The sequence below is a fragment of the Rhinatrema bivittatum genome, chromosome 2 (genome assembly GCF_901001135.1).
Source record: "Rhinatrema bivittatum chromosome 2, aRhiBiv1.1, whole genome shotgun sequence".
NCBI classification, from domain to species: Eukaryota; Metazoa; Chordata; class Amphibia; order Gymnophiona; family Rhinatrematidae; genus Rhinatrema; species Rhinatrema bivittatum.
The window spans coordinates 30,149,026-30,167,602 of record NC_042616.1 but is presented as its reverse complement, the minus strand read 5'-3'; the positions used below and the strand labels follow the sequence as shown (position 1 = coordinate 30,167,602).

The window sequence follows — 18,577 nt, the reverse complement described above, 5'->3', positions numbered from 1 at the left end:
GTGTGAGGCAGGGTGGAAGAAAGTTCCTTAGAAAATATCAAAATGGGAGAAAAATACTTTCAAAATCCACAAAAATCCTCTAAGGTGAAGAACTACAGTAGCTCCTCACTGACAGAGAGAAGAGCACACATATTTTCTCTCTCCTGGCCTCCCTTGTCTCCAAAATGGGCCAGGGTCTCACCATAGGAAAATCCAAAGTTCCTTAAAATTCTAATCCAAATCTCTTTACCAAAAGGGGAGGCGTATCCTAATGAACCAGGGATGAACTTCAAAGTGATCCTCCTTCCAAACACGGCAAGTTAGGCTGGGAGGCCCTAACTCAAATCAGAGAAAACCGCAACTGCGCCTCATTCTGCAAAATCCAAACCAAACTGACCACAATCTCTACACTCCTAGCCCCCCTTCTGAACTGGGACAAAACCACCTCATCAGTCCTCTGAGGGAGGCGCTGGTGGGAATGGTCTCTCCCTGAGGGCTAGATCTACCCAAAGGGCAGGGATCCAGGGCCACTTAGTGGAGACCAGGGAGTCTCTACATCAACCTAATAAACGAAGCTTGACCGACATGCCGCATGTGTGGGCAAGCACGTCGGTCTCAGCGAGCGTATACCAACATGGCAGCGGCGGCGACGAGGAGTGTCGTCGTTGAGCGGCAGCAGCGACGAGGAGTGGCAGCAGCGGCGACGAGGAGCGGCAGCAGCGGCGGCCAGTAGCGAGGGAGGGACTGAGTGAGAGGGAGGGAGGGACTGAGAGAGAGGGAGGGACTGAGGGGGAGGGAGGGGACATGAGTGAGAGGGAGGGGAGAGAGTGCGTGGGAGGGAGGGAGAAGTGGGTGAGTGTGTGGGAGGGAGGAGTGGGTGAGTGTGTGGGAGGGAGGAGTGGGTGAGTGTGTGGGAGGGAGGGAGGTAGGGGGTGGGGAAGAGTGAGGGGAGAGAGAGAATGAGGGGGAGGTAGAGACAGAGGGATGTGAGTAAGTGGAAGGGTAAGAAGTTGTGGAGCAGAGAAAAAGGGAGTGGAGGAGGGCTGAGGGAGAAGGGGATGGGATTTGAGAGAGGGTGGGGAGTGACTGGAAGGAAGGGGAGAGCAGGTGAGAGTGAGGTGGAGGAGGCGGTGGGAGACAGAGGGTGAGTAGACTGAGTGGAGGGAAGGGGGGGAGTGAACGAGGGGGAGTGAGGGAGAAAAAGTGTAGAAGGGTGCTGTGTTTGAAAATGGACTGAAAAAAAAATTTAATGTAGCCCGTTTTAATGGGCTTAACGGCTTGTTAATAATAAAGAAAACAAATATTATTCTATGACTGTGGTTCAAAATCTGCGACCAGTGAGGACCATCATAGGGGGTCTGCCGGAAGTGCTGCTGCCTAGAAAAAAGAGCGGGGCTCTGCACCAAGGCTGCTCCCTGTGCCTGACTGCAGCATTGAGGATTGTGCAGTGCAGAAGGGCCCAGTCCCACGACCAGTGGTGTGCTCCACCCCGGGTGACAGGCGGAGTCAGCGGCCACGAGCAGAGCCCATCCCTCTCGCGCTAGAAGAGGGAGGCCTCCGGACTGCGAGCGGTGGGAGCACTGGGCGACCGCCTAGAGTGCCACGGGTCTGGAGTTGGCAACTGCATAGCCTTTTCTTCTTCCCACCCCCCCGCGGCCCGGAAGAGGAAGTGGTGGGTCCGCCCGGGCGAGAAGAAGAAAGGTCATGCAGTTGCGGCCTGAAGTAGGAGGAAGAGCAATAGCGCTGCCCCCCACCCTCCCCACTGCAGATGCAGGAAGTAGAGCCACACCAGCCCCCGTGCCGCCTCAAGAAAAATGAAGAATCCCCGTCTGTCGCGGGGGCTGAAGGAGGAAGCTGCTGCAGTGCTTCTGATGGGGAGCGGGGTAGGAAGTGAGAGAGAGTGTGTTTGTGTCTATGTGTGTTAGAGAGTGGGGTAGATTTTCAAAGGGTTACGCGCGTAAGATACGCGCGTAACCCTTGAAAAGCTGCCCCTGCGCATATGTCCCGGGGCTTTGAAAAAAGGGCGGGAAGGGGGCGGGTCAGGGGGCATGGCGGAGGTTCGGGGGCAGCACACGCCCCCAGACCGCCCCCTGACCCCCCCCCCCGGCACAAGGGCTGGTGCGGCTCTCCTGCATCTGCGGTGGGGAAGGTTGGGGTGCAGCGCTGTTGCTCTTCCTCCTACTTCAGGCCAGAACTGCATGACCTTTCCTTCTTCTTGCCTCGGGCAGGCGTAACTTCTGAAACAAAGGTGCGGGGGGGGGGATCTAGTTAGGGCTGGGGGCTGGGTTAGATAGGAGAAGGGAGGGGAAGGTGGGGGGGGGGGCGGTAGAAAAGCTCCCTCCGAGGCCGCTCCGATTTCGGAGCGGCCTCGGAGGGAACGGAGGCAGCCTGTGTGGCTCGGCACACGCAAGTTGTACAATTGTGCACCCCCTTGCGCGCGCCGACCCTGGAGTTTATAACGTGCGCGCACGTTATAAAATCGGGCGAAGATTTGTTTGTGCCGAGTTGCGCGAACAAATCTGCGCCCGCCCGCAGGTTTTAAAAATCTGCCCCTATGTGTGTGTGTATGGGAGTGAGGGTGCATGTTGTGTGTGAGAGAGGGAGCTGTGTGCAGGATTGTTTGAAAGTGTGTGCAAGAGAGAGAGAGAGCCAGTATGAGAGAGAGGGGAACCTGAGATCACTGGATGGGGGGGGGGGGGGTAGGACGGAGAAGGGAATCAGGAGGGGGGGTGCCAAAGGAAGTGTCCATCCCGAGTGCCAATTACTTTAGGTAAGCCACTGCCCACGTCGCTGAAGAGGGAAGGAGCGGGACGAGTTGCTGGCAAGAGCCCGCTCGGTGCAGTGAGAAGAGGAGTGCCACTGCTAAAATCCCTGCACTGAGGTGAGAAGAGCGAGGAACAGAGCTGCTGCCGATAGCTGGATCCAGCCTGCAAGATTGGGCCCCCGCTGAAAACCTGGTTCTGCACAGAGAAGCCCAAGATGCAGAATGTTGAAGAAAGAAGGAAGCCTCCAAAGAGAACCGGTTCCTGCCACTAGGAGAGGCCTGTAAGAGTGTGCGTCTGCTGAAAGTCTAGTCCCACACTAGGAAGAGTGAGGAGCACGTTGCAGAGGAGAGAAAAGGAGAAGGGCCCGCTGCCCGCCTGTGCAATCCCACAATGAATAAAATCTGGAGTAGCTGAGGGCCTGCCTGACTAGGAATGAAAGTGAGCAGCAGAACGTTTCTATAGGAATACAGGAGGAGGGGGTTAGCACTGCAAGGAGCCATAGAGGGAGGTCCCCATGGGGCAGAAGGGAAGAGACCAAGGGAGAGGGCAGGAGAGAAGACAGTGAGGGAAAGGGGGCTAAGAGCAGGAGGTAAGGGACTGTGGGAAGGGGCCATGGGTAAGGGGAAGTAGACAGGAGGGAAGGACCATTTTGGAAGAGGTTAGTTGGGAGGGGACAGGGGATGGGGGACATACAGCAGGAGAGAGAAACTTGGGAAGGAATCAAGTGGGCAGTGTGTTCAGGAAGGAGTGAACGTGTGAGAGGAAGTAGTGAAAAGGAGAGGGGAAGCAGTGCAATAGGGAAGTTGCCATAAGGAAGCAGCAGGAGGGAGAAGAGGGGGGACATAGGGGATAGAGAGCAGGAGAGAAGGCTCTTGGGAAGGGGAGCAGGAGGGCAAGAAGGAGAGGAAATGATACAGAAGGTAGGAAGGAAGGGAGCTATGGACAGAACAGAGGATGGGATTCAGAGGTCAGGAAAGAGGGCACTCGGGAAGAGGCCATGGGTGAGGGGAAGCGGAGCAAGAGAGAAGTGGAGCAAGGGAGAATTGACCATGGGTGGAAGTCAGGAAGGACAGTTGGAAGGGGAGAAAGCATTTGGGAAGGGGACATGGACAAAAAAGGAAGCAGAGAAGGAGGAAATGGGCTATGGGGACAGGAGAGGATGAGGTCAGAGGGCAAGAGAGGGCACAGGAGGAGTCAAGAAGGCAAAAGCCCTAGGTGGAAGTTAGGAGGGAGAGAATATGGGATAGAGGGGCTGAGGAGGAAGGGAAGGAGTAATGGACTATGGGGAAGGGCAGAAGAGGGAAGAACAGGGACAGGGAAGACATAGGGCATGGAAGGTGACATGGGCAGAAGGGAAGACACTCAGGAAGGGGCCAAGTTGAAGTAACTGTATTCTGAAAGGGTTAATGCATGAGGGTAAGCAGGGCTTTCTTTTAAAAATAAAAAAATGTTCCGAATGATTCTGGTGTTCATTTCATTATTTCTTTGTTATTACATTCAGGCCGATACAGTACAGTGCACTCCGGTGTTAACCGGCATTTGGATGTGCGTTTTCGACGTGCTAGCTTTTACCCCTTATTCAGTAAGGGGTAATAGCGCGTCGAAAACGCGCGTCCAACCCCCCTGAAACTAATAATCGCTCCTATGGCGATATTAAGTCGGAGGCCCCCCCCAAAAAAGTAAAAATTAAAAAAAAAATTAAATATCGGCCCGCGGCCCGGAAGACGGACGTTCAATTATGCCGGTATCCGTTTTCCGAACCCGTGGCTGTCAGCGGGTTTGAGAACCGATGCCGGTAAAATTAAGTGGCATCGGTCAAAAAGGAGGTGCTAGGGACGCGCTAATGTCCTTAGCGCCTCCTTTTACCGCGGGCCCTAATTTGCATAGGCCACCCTCCTGAATCGCGCGCCCAGGAGAGTGGCCTGTGCGCGTGCCGGGAGAGCGGGCGCTCGCCAGCTCTCCCTCGCGTTTTTCTGAATCGGCCTGATTAATAGTTCTTCTGTCTATGGAACATAACTGCATGTACAAATTAAAGAGAAACATGGGAGCTGGGAAAAATGTGGAGGTTGAAAAGGTGTCCACGGCTCCAAAAAAGGGTTGGGAATCCCTGTTCTACGAAGACCATTTCCGTGCGATCTCTGCCTGCAACTTCAACCAGCGTTGCCAAAGCCTCTGTAAGGCATCACCAATTACTAGGAAAAGTCTCCAGATTGGGTGAAAAGTAGCTAGAACGGCAGTGCTTTGTGGTGGCACCGATTCAATTGTCAGGCAAGTGGAGGGAGGGCGGAGGTGTCACACACTAACAGCCGATTCACAGGTCGATACAGTAACGCCGCGGTAGAAACAGTGCGGCAGTGTCAGGCGCACCCTTCCTCCCCGCACCTACAGTTCTCTTCACTTAGTCCCAGATACTCTCTTCTAATTGCATGCAAATGCATGCCGCGGCTGTGAAGCGATAGGGAAGGGTTATGCCCGCGCAACCCATTTTACTGTATAGGCGCTGAGTACAGCGCCTATACAGTAACCTGGGTGCGCTGGTACCTGTCATTTCAAATGTCATTTGAAATGACAGGTACCAGGAAGTGTAAAAAACAAAAAAACAAAAATATGTAAAAACCTGAATGTTATAAAAAAAAAATAAAAATTTTTAAATACCTGTCACTTTCCGAATCGTGCGGTCATTCAGGCAGCGGCGGGAGCCGGAGGGCCGCGTGGGTCCAGGCGGCCGGCGGCAGGAGCCGGGTGTTCGATCGAGGCCGCGGGCGGATGGGCGCGTGTTTAATCGAGGCCACGGGGGCGGGTGGGCGCGCGTTGGTTTCAGGCGGGTGGCGGCAGCGGCGGCGGGATCCGGGTGGGCGCGTGTTTAATCGAGGCCGCGGGCGGATGGGCGTGTGTTTAATCGAGGCCACGGGGGCGGGTGGGCGCGCGTTGGTTTCAGGCAGGCGGCGGCGGGATCCGGGTGGGCGCGTGTTTAATCGAGGCCGCGGGCGGATGGGCGCGTGTTTAATCGAGGCCACGGGGGCGGGTGGGCGCGTGTTGGTTTTAGGCGGGCGGCGGCAGCGGCGGCGGGATCCGGGTGGGCGCGTGTTTAATCGAGGCCGCGGGCGGATGGGCGTGTGTTTAATCGGGGGCGGGTGGGCGCGCGTTGGTTTCAGGCGGGCAGCGGCAGCGGGATCCGGGTGGGCGCGTGTTCAATCTAGGCCGCGGGCCGGGTCGCACAGGCGCGCATTCATTCAGGCGGAGGAGCCAGAGGCGAAAGCGGCCTCCGGCAGCCCCCACCGGCAGTGCATGAATGCGCGCCTGTGCGACCCGTGCGATTCGGCGCTCACGGCGTGACGTCACGGCATGTGACTGCCTTGAGCACCGAATCGCACGGGTCGCACAGGCGCGCATTCATGCACTGCCGGTGGGGGCTGCCGGAGGCCGCTTTCGCCTCCGGCTCCTCCGCCTGAATGAATGCGCGCTTGTGCGACCCGGCCCGCGGCCTAGATTGAACACGCGCCCACCCGGATCCCGCTGCCGCTGCCCGCCTGAAACCAACGCGCGCCCACCCGCCCCCGCGGCCTCGATTAAACATGCGCCCATCCGCCCGCGGCCTCGATTAAACACGCGCCCACCCGGATCCCGCCGCCGCTGCCGCCGCCCACCTGAAACCAACGCGCGCCCACCCGCCCCCGATTAAACACACGCCCATCCGCCCGCGGCCTCGATTAAACACGCGCCACCCGGATCCCGCCGCCGCTGCCGCCGCCCCACCTGAAACCAACGCGCGCCCACCCGCCCCCGATTAAACACACGCCCACCCGCCCCCGCGGCCTCGATTAAACATGCGCCCCATCCGCCCGCGGCCTCGATTAAAACACGCGCCCATCCGCCCGCGGCCTCGATTAAACGCGCCCATCCGCCCGCAGCCTCGATTAAACGCGCCCATCCGCCCGCGGCCTCGATCGAACACCCGGCTCCCGCCGCCGGCCACCTGGACCCACGCAGCCCTCCGGCTCCCGCCGCTGCCTGGATGACCGCACGATTCGGAAAGTGACAGGTATTTAAAATTTTTTTTTTTTTCTGACAGGTTTTATGTGTCCCACATCATTACATTTTCTCAATCATCTCTTTATCGCTTTTTTTTTTATTGTTTTTTATTGTGTTTGAGTATCTTAAGCGGTGTCGATGGATTTGTTACAAGACTCTCAGTCCTAACTCCTACTAGGGGGAGGCGGTAAACTAACAGGTTAAGGCCGCGGCAAAACAGCGGGTTAGTAAGGAGATAATATGAGCGCGGGTTACGGTATCGGAGGGGAATAGCTAATTCCTTCATTATACAGCTAATTCGTTCATTTACATATCATTTACATGCCGCGTGCGGAAAGGGTTATGCGTCTATTTTAAGAAGCGCTACGGACGCGTGAAACTGGAGACTGTATCGCAGGATCGCCTTACGCGCCCGAATTGTGCGCTCCCAGCACGTTACAGACGGGGAATCTTCAACCGCACGTTACTGTATCGACCCGTCAGTACGGTGCGCTCAGCGATATTAAATCAGAGGCCCCAAAAATTAAAAAAAAAATCTGCCCGCGGGTTGGAAAACTGACACTCAATTTTGTCGGCGTCCATGTTCCGAACCCGTGGCTGTCAGCGGGTTTGACAAGCGACCCCGGTAAAATTAAGCGTGGGCTGTCAGACCCGCTGACAGCCGCCTCCTTATTAGCGCGGGCCCTCATTTGCATACTGAATCGCGCGCCCAGGAGAGTGGCCTGGGCGCACGGCGCTGGCCTCGGAGCCCCGGCTCTCCCGCGCATTTTACTGAATCGGCCGGTAAGTGACTCTTGTTCTCTCTGGCACAGCCACTTCCGCTGCTGCTGTGCTCCTTCCCTTTTCAGGTCCCTCCACCCCCCCTGTCAGAATGAAAACTCCGCCTCCCTTCCTGTAACCGAAACTGCCTTCCACGTGTCCTGCTCCAGCATGGGATTGGCCGATGTAAATTGAACGTCATCAGAAAGCCCCCAAGGGGCGGGGCTTAGCTGCCGGAATCTGTTCCGTGTCTGGGGAGCCGGATGGAGATTTTAGAAATGTGAAAAAGGAGCCAGACTTGTCCCTAAAGTTTTCAGAAATAACTACATGATCTCACTGCCACGTTCACATTTCTAAAATTCTGCAACCGGTCGAAAAAGCCGCTAAATCTACCGACAAAATCTAAATTGACAACACTGAATCATCACCCCAGCCCGCAGCGTAACACTCCCTTCCATCATGGTGATGTCATCAGTCTCTGCCCTCAGTGGAAAGCCGCGCCTCCTTTGGTGTGATGTCATCAGTCTCTGCCCTCAGTGGAAAGCCGCCCCTCCCATCAGGATGATGTAATCATTCTGTGCCCTCCGTGGAAAGGCGTCCCTCCTTCAGTGTGATGTCATCAGCCTGTGCCCTCAGTGGAAAGCTGCCCCGCCTTCAGTGTGATGCCTTCAGTCTGAGTCGGGCAGGATGTGGAGGTGGAGCTGTTCTGCAAGTTTGATGTTTTTGAGAGTTAGATTCAGGAAACAAGAGTCTCCCTCTTTCCCCTGCTCTACAGCTCTGATTCTCAGCTTTACTTAGCTCTTTCCTGGCCTGAGACAGAGCCCCCAGTTCATTTGTAAACCTGAAGCAGCAAAAGCAGAGAGGAAAATGCCCGCAAGAGCTTCTGCTCAGGTAGGAGATTGCCCCAACTTTCTGCTCTCTCTCTGTATAAACACTAAGAACTTAAAAGATGCCAGGCAGGGTCAGAGCAGTGCTCCATCGAGCCCAGCATCCTGTCTCCAACAGGAGCATTCCAGGTTACCTGGATGTATCTGGCAAATCCTAATAGAAAAGTTTGTTTTATGCAAAACCTAAATCAAAAAGAAATAGCCGCATGTCCACCTCTTATCTGTCTCCCAAAAGCTGCCTTTTACCCCCTCTTTCAGATTAATCTACTCTCTGCCCTATAATCTCTGTTTCAAACAACCAGTCGCTCCTCTTTCTTTAATTTCCTTCCTCTCTTCTTTTTCATGCCTGTTCAGTCCTTAACCCTTTGAACTCTAGGCTCCTATGGCGATAAACCCGTCATGTGCTATTTTTGATATTAGTATTGGTTATTCACTATGTGATTATAGCGGTTTACTGGTTATTCAGTACGTGATTATACCGGTTTACCAGGATAACGGGTGTTGATATTGATATTAGGCTGTCCCTGAGAGCCGGTGGTGAGTTGGGACAGTGTACTCCTTGTCTGTCGCACGCCATGATTGGGCCATCTTCTCACCGCACCAGGCAGACTCAGCCAAGTGGCTTCTTAATGGCACCAGCGTCTGGTTCCCAGCGTGGGAAATCTTGTTGGGCCTGCGGCTCTGCTCGCGCACACTTGAATTCTGATGCACTGTGCCAGGAGTGTGCTTCTGCAGGGGAAGGGCCCTCCAAGGGAAATGGTAGTGACAAACAAGCCACTTGTTCCCAGGGTCCTGTGAAGGACAATCCAGAGGCATTTGACAGCCTGTCAAAGAGAAGGAAGGCACAAGGCAAGAATTTGGCTGACTGCCGATAGCCAGGGATTCCCCTCCCCCGATTTGCTTGCCATCCAGTCAGGGATGAAGGAGCAGAGGGATGAAAGACTGGCAGAGAGGTCTGAGCCAGGTGGAGGAAATGAGGATGTGGAAGGTTTTTCCACAAATTTTGTGTTGCTCATGCACAAAGCCTTTCTGGCCAGGAGAAGGGCAGGAGGAAAACGCCTCCTGAATCAGCAGCCTCCGTGCCCTGCTAAGGAACTGAGGGTTTCCTCAACTAGAGGGTCAGGGGACCTGCTTCGCTGGGGGGGGGGGGGGTCAGGTTCATCCTGATGGGCAAGTTGATTCTGAGGTATCTGACCAGGATGGGTTGGGGATGACCTGGGAGATGTTCCTGGAGGTGACCCTGTGGGTGATATGGCAAATGAGAACTCTGATGGGGAAAAGGATCTTGTTGACCCAGAGGAAATTAAACGGAAATGCCATTTAATTTGCTACCCCCATTAACTCCCTTCTCCACGTCCCTACTACCCCTTATCTTTCCCCAAAATTATTCCTCTCCCTTACGCCCGCTCTATCCCTGATTATGATACTTCGATTGGTTTTAAATAATAGAATTATCCTTTGTTCAATATAGAACTTGTTTTCCCTCTCAGCTCCGTTATTGTATTATATGCTCTATGGTTTTGGTGTTGGTTCGTAAATGATTTTTAGTTACTTCAAATTCATTCTTGTATGTTAAACATTCTACTAATTGTTGGTTTACAGTCTGTACAGCCTGTTTTCCGTCAATCCTGTTATTTGTAATTCTAATTAATACTGTTATTTGTAAAGCCTGTTGCTAATTTATTGTTAATTGTAAACCGCGGTGATGTATATTCTTACGTACTGCGGTATATAAAAATCTCTAAATAAATAAATAAATAAAATAAATTTCCAGTTGTGGAGGGAGTTGACCCACATGTGGTTTGTTTGTTCTGCAACGAGGCGTTGAGGCCTCTTATTCCCCAGGTTTTGAGCAAGCTGGGTATTGAGGTTGGCCAGGAGGAGTTGGATAATGAAGGAATGGACCTGGTGTTGGATAGGCTGCAAGGTCCACCAAAGGCCTTTCCACTCCCTAAGATGATTAAGCAGCTGGTGAACCAGGAATGGGATTTCCTGGAGGCGGGTCTCAAGGTGGCCAAAGTGATGGCGAAGTTATACCCTTTAACAGAGGATACTTTGCAGCTGCTAGTCTTGCCAAAGGTGGATGCTTTGGTCTAGGCAGTCACCAGGAAGATGACCATTCCAGTAGCGGGGTCAGCGGCATTAAAGGATGCACAGGATCGCAAGCTAGAAATTCTTCTGAAGAGGATATTTGAGCTTTCAAATTTGAGTCTACGAGTGTGATCTGTGGTAGACTGATGCAGAGGGCCTGTTTATGGTGGGTGCAGAAGTCTCAGAAGAAGACTTCAGCTTACTGTAGTGATGATAGGCAGGTGGCTTAGGTTGAGGCCAGGATTGTGTATGTGGCTGACTTGATCCAGACTTCAGCCAGGAGTATGGTTGCAGTGGTTTCAGCACACTGCCTTCTGTGGTTATGGAATTGGTCAGTGGACATGTGGTCCAAGTCTCAGCTCTGTAATCTCCCTTTTAAAGGAATATTGTTATTTGGAGAGGATCTGGAGAAATTGATGAAGGTTTTAGGGGAGTCTAAGGGGAATAAGCTGCCGGAGGGTAAGAAAGCCGGCAGGAATTCTTTCCCACCCACGCCTGTTTCTGGGATGTGCGTTGCTTTCATTCAAACACGGGTTCTTCATTAGCGTCCTCGCAGAAGCAGGGATCTGAGAAGCAGCAGTCCTTTTGAGGTACCCGTAGAAATCCCTAGAGATGGCTCCGGCCAGGGTGCTGACAGTGGTAAGGCATCGCAATGAAGCCAGGCTGGTCCAGTCTCTCGAGGAGGCTGTCTGAGGATGCTAACACAATTTTATGAGGAGAGGACCAGGATTACCTTGGACCAATGGATTCTAGAGGTGATAAGGTGATAATTCTATGGTTTAGAATTTTCTCGCCCCATCAGGGAAGCCTTTGCAATGTCACATTGCGGATCCCACAGCAGACTAGGCCATTCGAGATACGTTGCGTTGCCTTCAGGTGTTAGACGTGATTGTTCTGGTGCCAAAAGGGAATGTGATCGAGGGAGGTACTCCATTTGTGGTTCCCAAAAAAGAGGGCAACTTTCATCCCAACCTCGACCTGCAGAAGGTAAATGTGGCACTGTGAGTCCCCGATTTTGTATGGAGACTTTGCAGACAGTGAAGCAGTGGATCGTCAGGGGGAATTTTTTGGCTACACTGGACTTGACAGAAGACTATCTGCACATACCCATACACGCAGTTCATCAGTGATTCCTTCGTTTCTTGGCTCTGTTTGAGCATTTACAGTTTTGGGCCCTTCCCTTCGGTCTGGTGACAGCGACACTTACCTTCATGAAGGGGATGGTTGTGGTGGCGGCAGTGCTCCAGAGGGAAGGGATTCTAGTTCATTTTATCTGGATGATTGATTTATCCGAGGAAAATCGGAGGAAGAATGTCGTCAGTCGGTTTGGAGGGTGCTGGACATGTTGCGATCCTTGGGAGGGGTGGTGAATTTAGCAAAGAGTCACCTGAGCCCTACCCAGACATTGGAGTACTTGGGGGCAAGGTTCGATACGCAACTGGGCAACATTTTTCTCATCGAAGAAAGGATTCAGAAGATGAATTTGCAGATGGTCTGGATTCTGCGAATGTCGATCCCCAAGTCCTGGGATTATCTTCAGGTGCTGGGTTCTATGGTGTCCACGCTGAAATTGGTGCTATGGGCCTTTGCCCATTTGTGTCCTCTGCAGGGGGGTGCTTCTGTCTCGTTGGAATCTGTTATTGGAGGAATTTCATCGGGGGTCTCCAGGTCCATTCTTTCGTGGTGGCTGTCTTGGCACAATTAAACTCTGGAATTTGTTGCCAGAGGATGTGGTTAGTGCAGTTAGTGTAGCTGGGTTCAAAAAAGGTTTGGATAAGTTCTTGGAGAAGTCCATTACCTGCTCTTATTTATTTATTTATTTATTTATTTATTTTTAGCTTTTATATACCAATCTTCTTGCATTGGATACAAATCAAACCGGTTTACAATGAACAGTAAGAACTTGCCAGTGGGCTTTACAAAGAACAAGGTACAACTAAGCAAAACTTTAAGTAACATAGTGTGCAACTTAGGTAATAATTTAAAACTTAAATAATAATTTAAACAGATTGAAATCACATAGCAAAACATTTATACAAGCGTTCAATTCAAGTACTTGGGCTAGGTTGAATAAAAGGGAGAGAGGAAGAGGATGTGGTACCAAGGGCTTGCAAAGGACGGAGGGAGTCTGTGGATCTCAAATGGGAAACGTGGGATTAGGGTGAGGAAGAGTGAGTTTGAGAGCGCATAGTGTCAAGTCAAACTGTTAGGGAGAATGGGCTGGGTGAGAAATAAGGTGAGAATATGATTGGTTAATATGCGGGATCTGGAAACGCTAGTTTGAATAACCAAGTTTTGAGTTTTTTCTTGAAAGAGATTTGGCAGGGGTCCTGTCGGAGGTCAGGTGGGAGAGTGTTCCATTGCTTAGGACCTGCTGTGGATAGGGCTCTGTTCCTTAGAGATGTGTTAGCTTGAGGAATGGAAAGGGTGCCTTGGTATGCACTTCTAATCGGTCTGGAGGAGTTGTTAGGGTGAAGCTGGAAGGTGAGCTCAATAGGTGCTAAGTTGTGTAGGGTTTTGTACATGGTGGTCAGAACTTTGTAGAGGATTCTATATTTAATAGGGAGTCAGTGGAGGTTGTAGAGGATTGGCGTGATGTGATCCCTCTTTTTTGAGTTCATTAGGATCCTGGCGGCTGAGTTCAGTAACATCTGGAGAGGCTTGATGGTGACCACAGGGAGACCAAGCAGCAACGAATTGCAGTAATCGACTTTTGTGAGGATAGTTGCTTGCAGAACTAGGCGAAAATCATATGCATGCTGAAGAGGTTTAAGCTTTTTCAGCACTTGTAATTTGAAAAAGCACTCCTTAGCCGTATTGTTGACAAATCTTTTGAGGTTCAGCTTGTTGTCCAAAAGCACGCACAGGTCTCTTACATGCGACGTGTTTTTGAGGTTGTCCGGAGTGGTTGCGGGGGAGTTAGGGAGAGAGTGTTTTTCGTCCTGTGATTGGTCCTCTGGGTGATTGGTTGTTTTACTAGTGAGGAGGTTTTCATCTTGGGAGATGAGGAATTCAGTCTTGTCTTTATTGATGACTAGGTTAAACTTAGCGAGGAGGGAGCTTATTTCCTGAAAGCAGTTGTTCCAGAAGTTAAGGGATATTTGTAAGGACTCCTTAATAGGGATGACGATTTTCAACTTGGTAAGGAGGAGGCAGAGAGGAAGAAGGTATTTGTTGAAGAGTGTTGGTGAAAGGGAAGAACCTTGCGGGACTCCCAGATTAGATCTGATGGGATGAGATTGTTTGTTATTGATTTTTACCTTGAATGTTTTGTTGCTGAGAAATGAACGGAACCAAGCGAGAGCAGTGCCTGAGATACCAATGTCCCCGAGCCTGTCTAGGAGGATTGAATGGTTGACTGTATCAAAGGCTGCAGAGAGATCCAGAAGAATGAGTAGGTGGGATTGACTTTTGTCCATGTTCAGGATGATGGAGTCGGTAAGAGAGATCAGGAGGGATTCCGTGTTTCGGGATTTACGAAAACCATATTGTGATGGTGCTAGGATCTTGTGTTCCTCTAGGAATTCTGTGAGTTGTTTATTAACTATTTTCTCCATTATCTTGGTGATGAGGGGTAGATTAGCTATCGGGCGGAAGTTAGCTGGATCTGATGTTGATAAATTGGGTTTTTTTAGGAGAGGTTTCAAGATGGCCTGTTTTAATGAATCGGAAACTAGACCTTGGGTAAACGAGCAGTTGATGATTTTTGCAATGGGTTTTTGCCGCTGATTGGTTGGCGTGGGGAGTCGCCGCGATTGGCTGGATCTTGGAGGCCGGCTTAAGGGCCTGCAGGCGTCTCGGAGGTAAGCGGGAGACTTTCAGACGGGAGATTTTGTGCTCTGGGCTCGTGGTCGGCGGCAGCCCTGCTGGGGAAGGCGTGAGGTTAAAGAGGCCTTACCCCGGCGGGTCTGAGGCGCCGACTGCGCAGGCCTACCTTGCCGCGATCGTCTGTGCAGGAAAGGAGATGGCGCCGGAGAAGAGAAGAAATTTAAAGCCCCTCTGCGCTGCCGCTGATTGGTTGGCGTGGGGAGTTGCCGCGATTGGCTGGATCTTGGAGGCCGGCTTAAGGGCCTGCAGGCGTCTCAGAGGTAAGCGGGAGACTTTCAGATGGGAGATTTTGTGCTCTGGGCTCGTGGTTGGCGGTTGAATTAGAAAATAGCCACTGCTATTACTAGCAACGGTAACATGGAATAAACTTAGTTTTGGGTACTTGCCAGGTTCTTATGGCCTGGATTGGCCACTGTTGGAAACAGGATGCTGGGCTTGATGGACCCTTGGTCTGACCCAGTATGGCATGTTCTTATGTTGTGGATCTGGAGGTCCCAGACTGGGTAGTGGTGATCATGGATGCCAGCCTCAAGGGTTGGGAGAAGGTCTGCCAAGGGCAGATGGCGCAAGGACTGTGATTGCCAGTAGAAGCATCCTGGTCTATCAATCATTTAGAGACAAGGGCGGTGCGCAGAGTGTTGTTGGAGTTCCTTCTGCAAATTTTAGTTCAAATGGTCAGAGTGTTCTCGGACAATGCTACATCGGTGGCATATATCAATCAGCAGCGGAGAACGAAGAGTCACTCTGTGGCTCGGGAGTCCCAGGAGCTTTTTATCTGGGCAGAGCGACATTTGCAGGAGATAGCAGCTTTGCATGTGGCCAGAGTGGACAATGTGCAAGCAGACTATCTCAGCAAGTAACAGTTGGATCCGGGGGAATGGGAGCTGTCGATGTAGGCTTTTGACTTAATTCAGGTTCGTTGGGGCAGTCTCCAGCTGGATCTGATGGCGTCAAGGTGCAATGCCAAGATGGTGCAGTTTTTCGGCCGCAGACAAGAGGTCGGAACCGAGAGTATAGATGCTCTAGTTCTTCCGTGGCCGGCAGAATCCTGCTGTATGTGTTTCCTCCATAGCCGTTGATAGGTTGTGTGTTGAGGCGTGTCGAGAGACATTCGGATCGAGTAGTACTTGTGACGCCGGAGTGGCTGTGACACCCGTGGTTCACAGATCTGGTTCATCTCGCAGTAGATGGGCCTTTCAGGTTTGCTCATCTGCCAGGTATGTTAAGGCAAGGCTCCATCTTCTTGGATCGGGCAGATTGCTTTTGAGAGGAGACATTTAAGATTAAAAGGCTATTCAGAGCCGGTTATTGCCACTTGGCTTCAGGTCAGGAGACCATCCATATCTATGGCATATGTCCGGGTGTGGAGAGTCTTTAACAATTGGTGTTTAGAAGGAGGTCTGGATCCGTTGCAGGTGGAGATTCTGCATGTTTTGGCCTTTTTAAAGCAGAGCTTGTCCAAAGGCTTAGTGTACAATTCCCTTCCAGATCAGGTGGTGGCCTTAGGGTGTCTTAGAGGTAAGCTGCATGGGAGGCCTTTGGCATCGCATCCGGATGTAGTATAGGTTTTTCGAAGTGGGTCAAGCATTTAAGGCCACCAGTACGCAGATTGTGTCTGGTGTGGAGTTTGAACTTAGTTCTTCAAGTGCTTTACGGACCTCCGTTTGAGCCATTGAGAAAGGCATCCCTGAAGGAGCTCACCCTGAAGGTGGTTTTTCTGGTGGCAGTTTGCTCAGCCCAAAGGATTTCAGAGCTACAGGCTTTGTTCTGTAGAGAGCCGCTTCTGAGAATTATGGATGAGGGGGTAACTTTGCGCACAGTTCCCTCGTTACTGCCCAAGGTGGTTTCCTCGTTCCACCTTAACTAGTCGGTGGAGCTTCCTGCATTTCCGAATTGGTCGTCCGAGACACCAGAGGCAAGGGAGCTGCATTTCTTGGATGTTCGTTGGGTACTCTGGCAGTATCTGAAGGTCACCAACGGTTTTCGGCAGTCAGATCATCCTTTTGTATTGTCTGGAGGACCAAAGAAAGGATGTAGAGCCTCCAAGAGCACTATTGCATGTTGGTTGAAGGAAGCTATTTTATCTTTGCAAGGCACGAAAGGATCCAGAGGAGTTGCAAGCGCACTCTTCCAGGGGTACAGGTGGTCTCTTTGGCCAAGTGTCAGTTGGGTATCGCTGCAAGAGATTTGTCGGGTGGCGATGTGGTCTTCCCTACACACTTTCACTCGACATTACCAGTTAGACGTTCAAGCATCAGGGGAGCCAAGTTGAGAGCGGGTCTTTAACAGGCCTGCCCAGTGTAGGGGTGCTTGGGTACATCCCACTTGTCTGGACTGATGGGTACGAACAGGAAAGGAAGCTTGGTTCTTACCTGCTAATTTTCGTTCCTGAAGTACCACAGATTAGTGCAGAGATCCAGCCCCTTATATATGAAAGACCGTGTTATGGTGTTGATGATACCTAAGAACTTGTCAGTATGTATATATTCAGAGCCTAAAGGGGATCACACTACTTGGTTAGATCCTTGAGGTTGTTGTGAGGTCCCAGTTCAGGGGGCTCCAACCCTTGTTTTGGCATTTGCCCTGGGAAGTCAGGGGTTAGTTGAGTTTGGTTCTTTCTAGCTTGGCTTGGGTACAGGTCAATACCGAGGGACTGCAGGTGGCACTCTCGGTTATGTAGCAGAGCCTCAAAAGTTTTGTTCTCTGCTTCCATCTGCTGGCAGGGATGCAAAACCCACTTGTCTGGACTGATCTGTGTTACTTCAGGAACGAAAATTAGCAGGCAAGAACCAGTTTTCCTATAGAGATTCTGACAAGTATACCTGCTCACACATCAGATTATGCTTGATCTATCCTTTCGCTACCACGTTAATGGTGAAAAAAGAAAAAATAATGACAGGTATTAAACACTGCAGCCCTGCCCTCTCTACAGAAACACCGCAGGAACCCTGAGCAGACCCAGGGCACAGGAAAGACACTGTAGGTCCCTCCTGGGTGTAAGGAGAGAGGTTAGCAGTTGCTCAAAGTAAATTATGGTGTCCCAGTTCTGTGTGTAACTGGTTTACAGTTGCTATAGTACTGATCTTTGACTGTTATGTGACTGTAAATGATTTACTCCAACAATACTCTCCCTCTATCCTGCTGAGTCCCAGCACTGGGAGGTCTCCTGATGCAGAAGGTGCTGAGAGTTTCTGGTTTGTGTTTCAGGTCCCAGTGACCTTTGAGGACATCGCTGTCTATTTCTCCCAGGAGGAGTGGGAGGGTTTAGAAGAACAGCAGAAGGAGCTTTACAAGGAGGTGATGAAGGAGAATTATCAGACCCTCGTATCACTGGGTAAGGAGGGACTTTTTTTTTTTTTTCAGAAATTCATAATTTTGGGATGAGAGAACAGAAGATAATTTCATTATATATCGCTCCATGGTGAGACCCCACCTTGAATACTGTGTACAATTCTGGTCGCCGCATCTCAAAAAAGATATAGTTGCGATGGAGAAGGTACAGAGAAGGGCGACCAAAATGATAAAGAGGATGGAACAGCTCCCCTATGAGGAAAGGGCTGTTCAGCTTTGAGAAGAGACGGCTGAGGGGGGATATGATAGAGGTGTTTAAGATCATGAGAGGTCTTGAACGAGTAGATGTGACTCGGTTATTTACACTTTCGAATAATAGAAGGACTAGGGGGCATTCCATGAAGTTAGCAAGTAGCACATTTAAGACTAATCGGAGAAAATTATTTTTCACTCCATGCACAATAAAGCTCTGGAATTTGTTGCCAGAGGATGTGGTTAGTGCAGTTAGTGTAGCTGGGTTCAAAAAAGGTTTGGATAAGTTCTTGGAGGAGAAGTCCATTAACGGCTATTAATCACATTTACTTAGGGAATAGCCACTGCTATTAATTGCATCAGTAGCAAGGGATCTTCTTAGTGTTTAGGTAATTGCCAGGTTCTTGTGGCCTGGTTTGGCCTCTGTTGGAAACAGGATGCTGGGCTTGATGGACCCTTGGTCTGACCCTGCATGGCAATTTCTTATGTTCTTAGGAGGAGGAAGAGGAGTGTAACAGGATAGAAAGGGAAAGTATTTCTTAGTAATTGTAGTGAGGAAGAGGAGGGGATGGGGATAAATGAGGGAGGGGAGGTGGGAGAGGAGAGTAACAGGATAGAAAGGGAAAGTATTTCTTAGTAATTGTAGTGAGGAAGAGGAGGGGATGAGGATAAATGAGGGAGGAAAGGTGGGAG

General features: G+C 51.1%; 1 protein-coding gene across 1 annotated transcript in view; it reads left to right on the top strand.

The window, feature by feature from the left end:
* Window positions 1-8,168: 8,168 nt before the first annotated feature.
* Window positions 8,169-18,577, top strand: part of LOC115083732 (gastrula zinc finger protein XlCGF26.1-like) — a 35,356-nt gene continuing 24,947 nt past the window's right edge. The window contains exons 1-2 of the mRNA XM_029587721.1: window positions 8,169-8,426; window positions 17,549-17,675. Coding sequence (XP_029443581.1) covers window positions 8,403-8,426; window positions 17,549-17,675 — 151 coding nt within the window. The 5' untranslated portion in view covers window positions 8,169-8,402. The remainder of the gene's footprint in view (window positions 8,427-17,548; window positions 17,676-18,577) is intronic.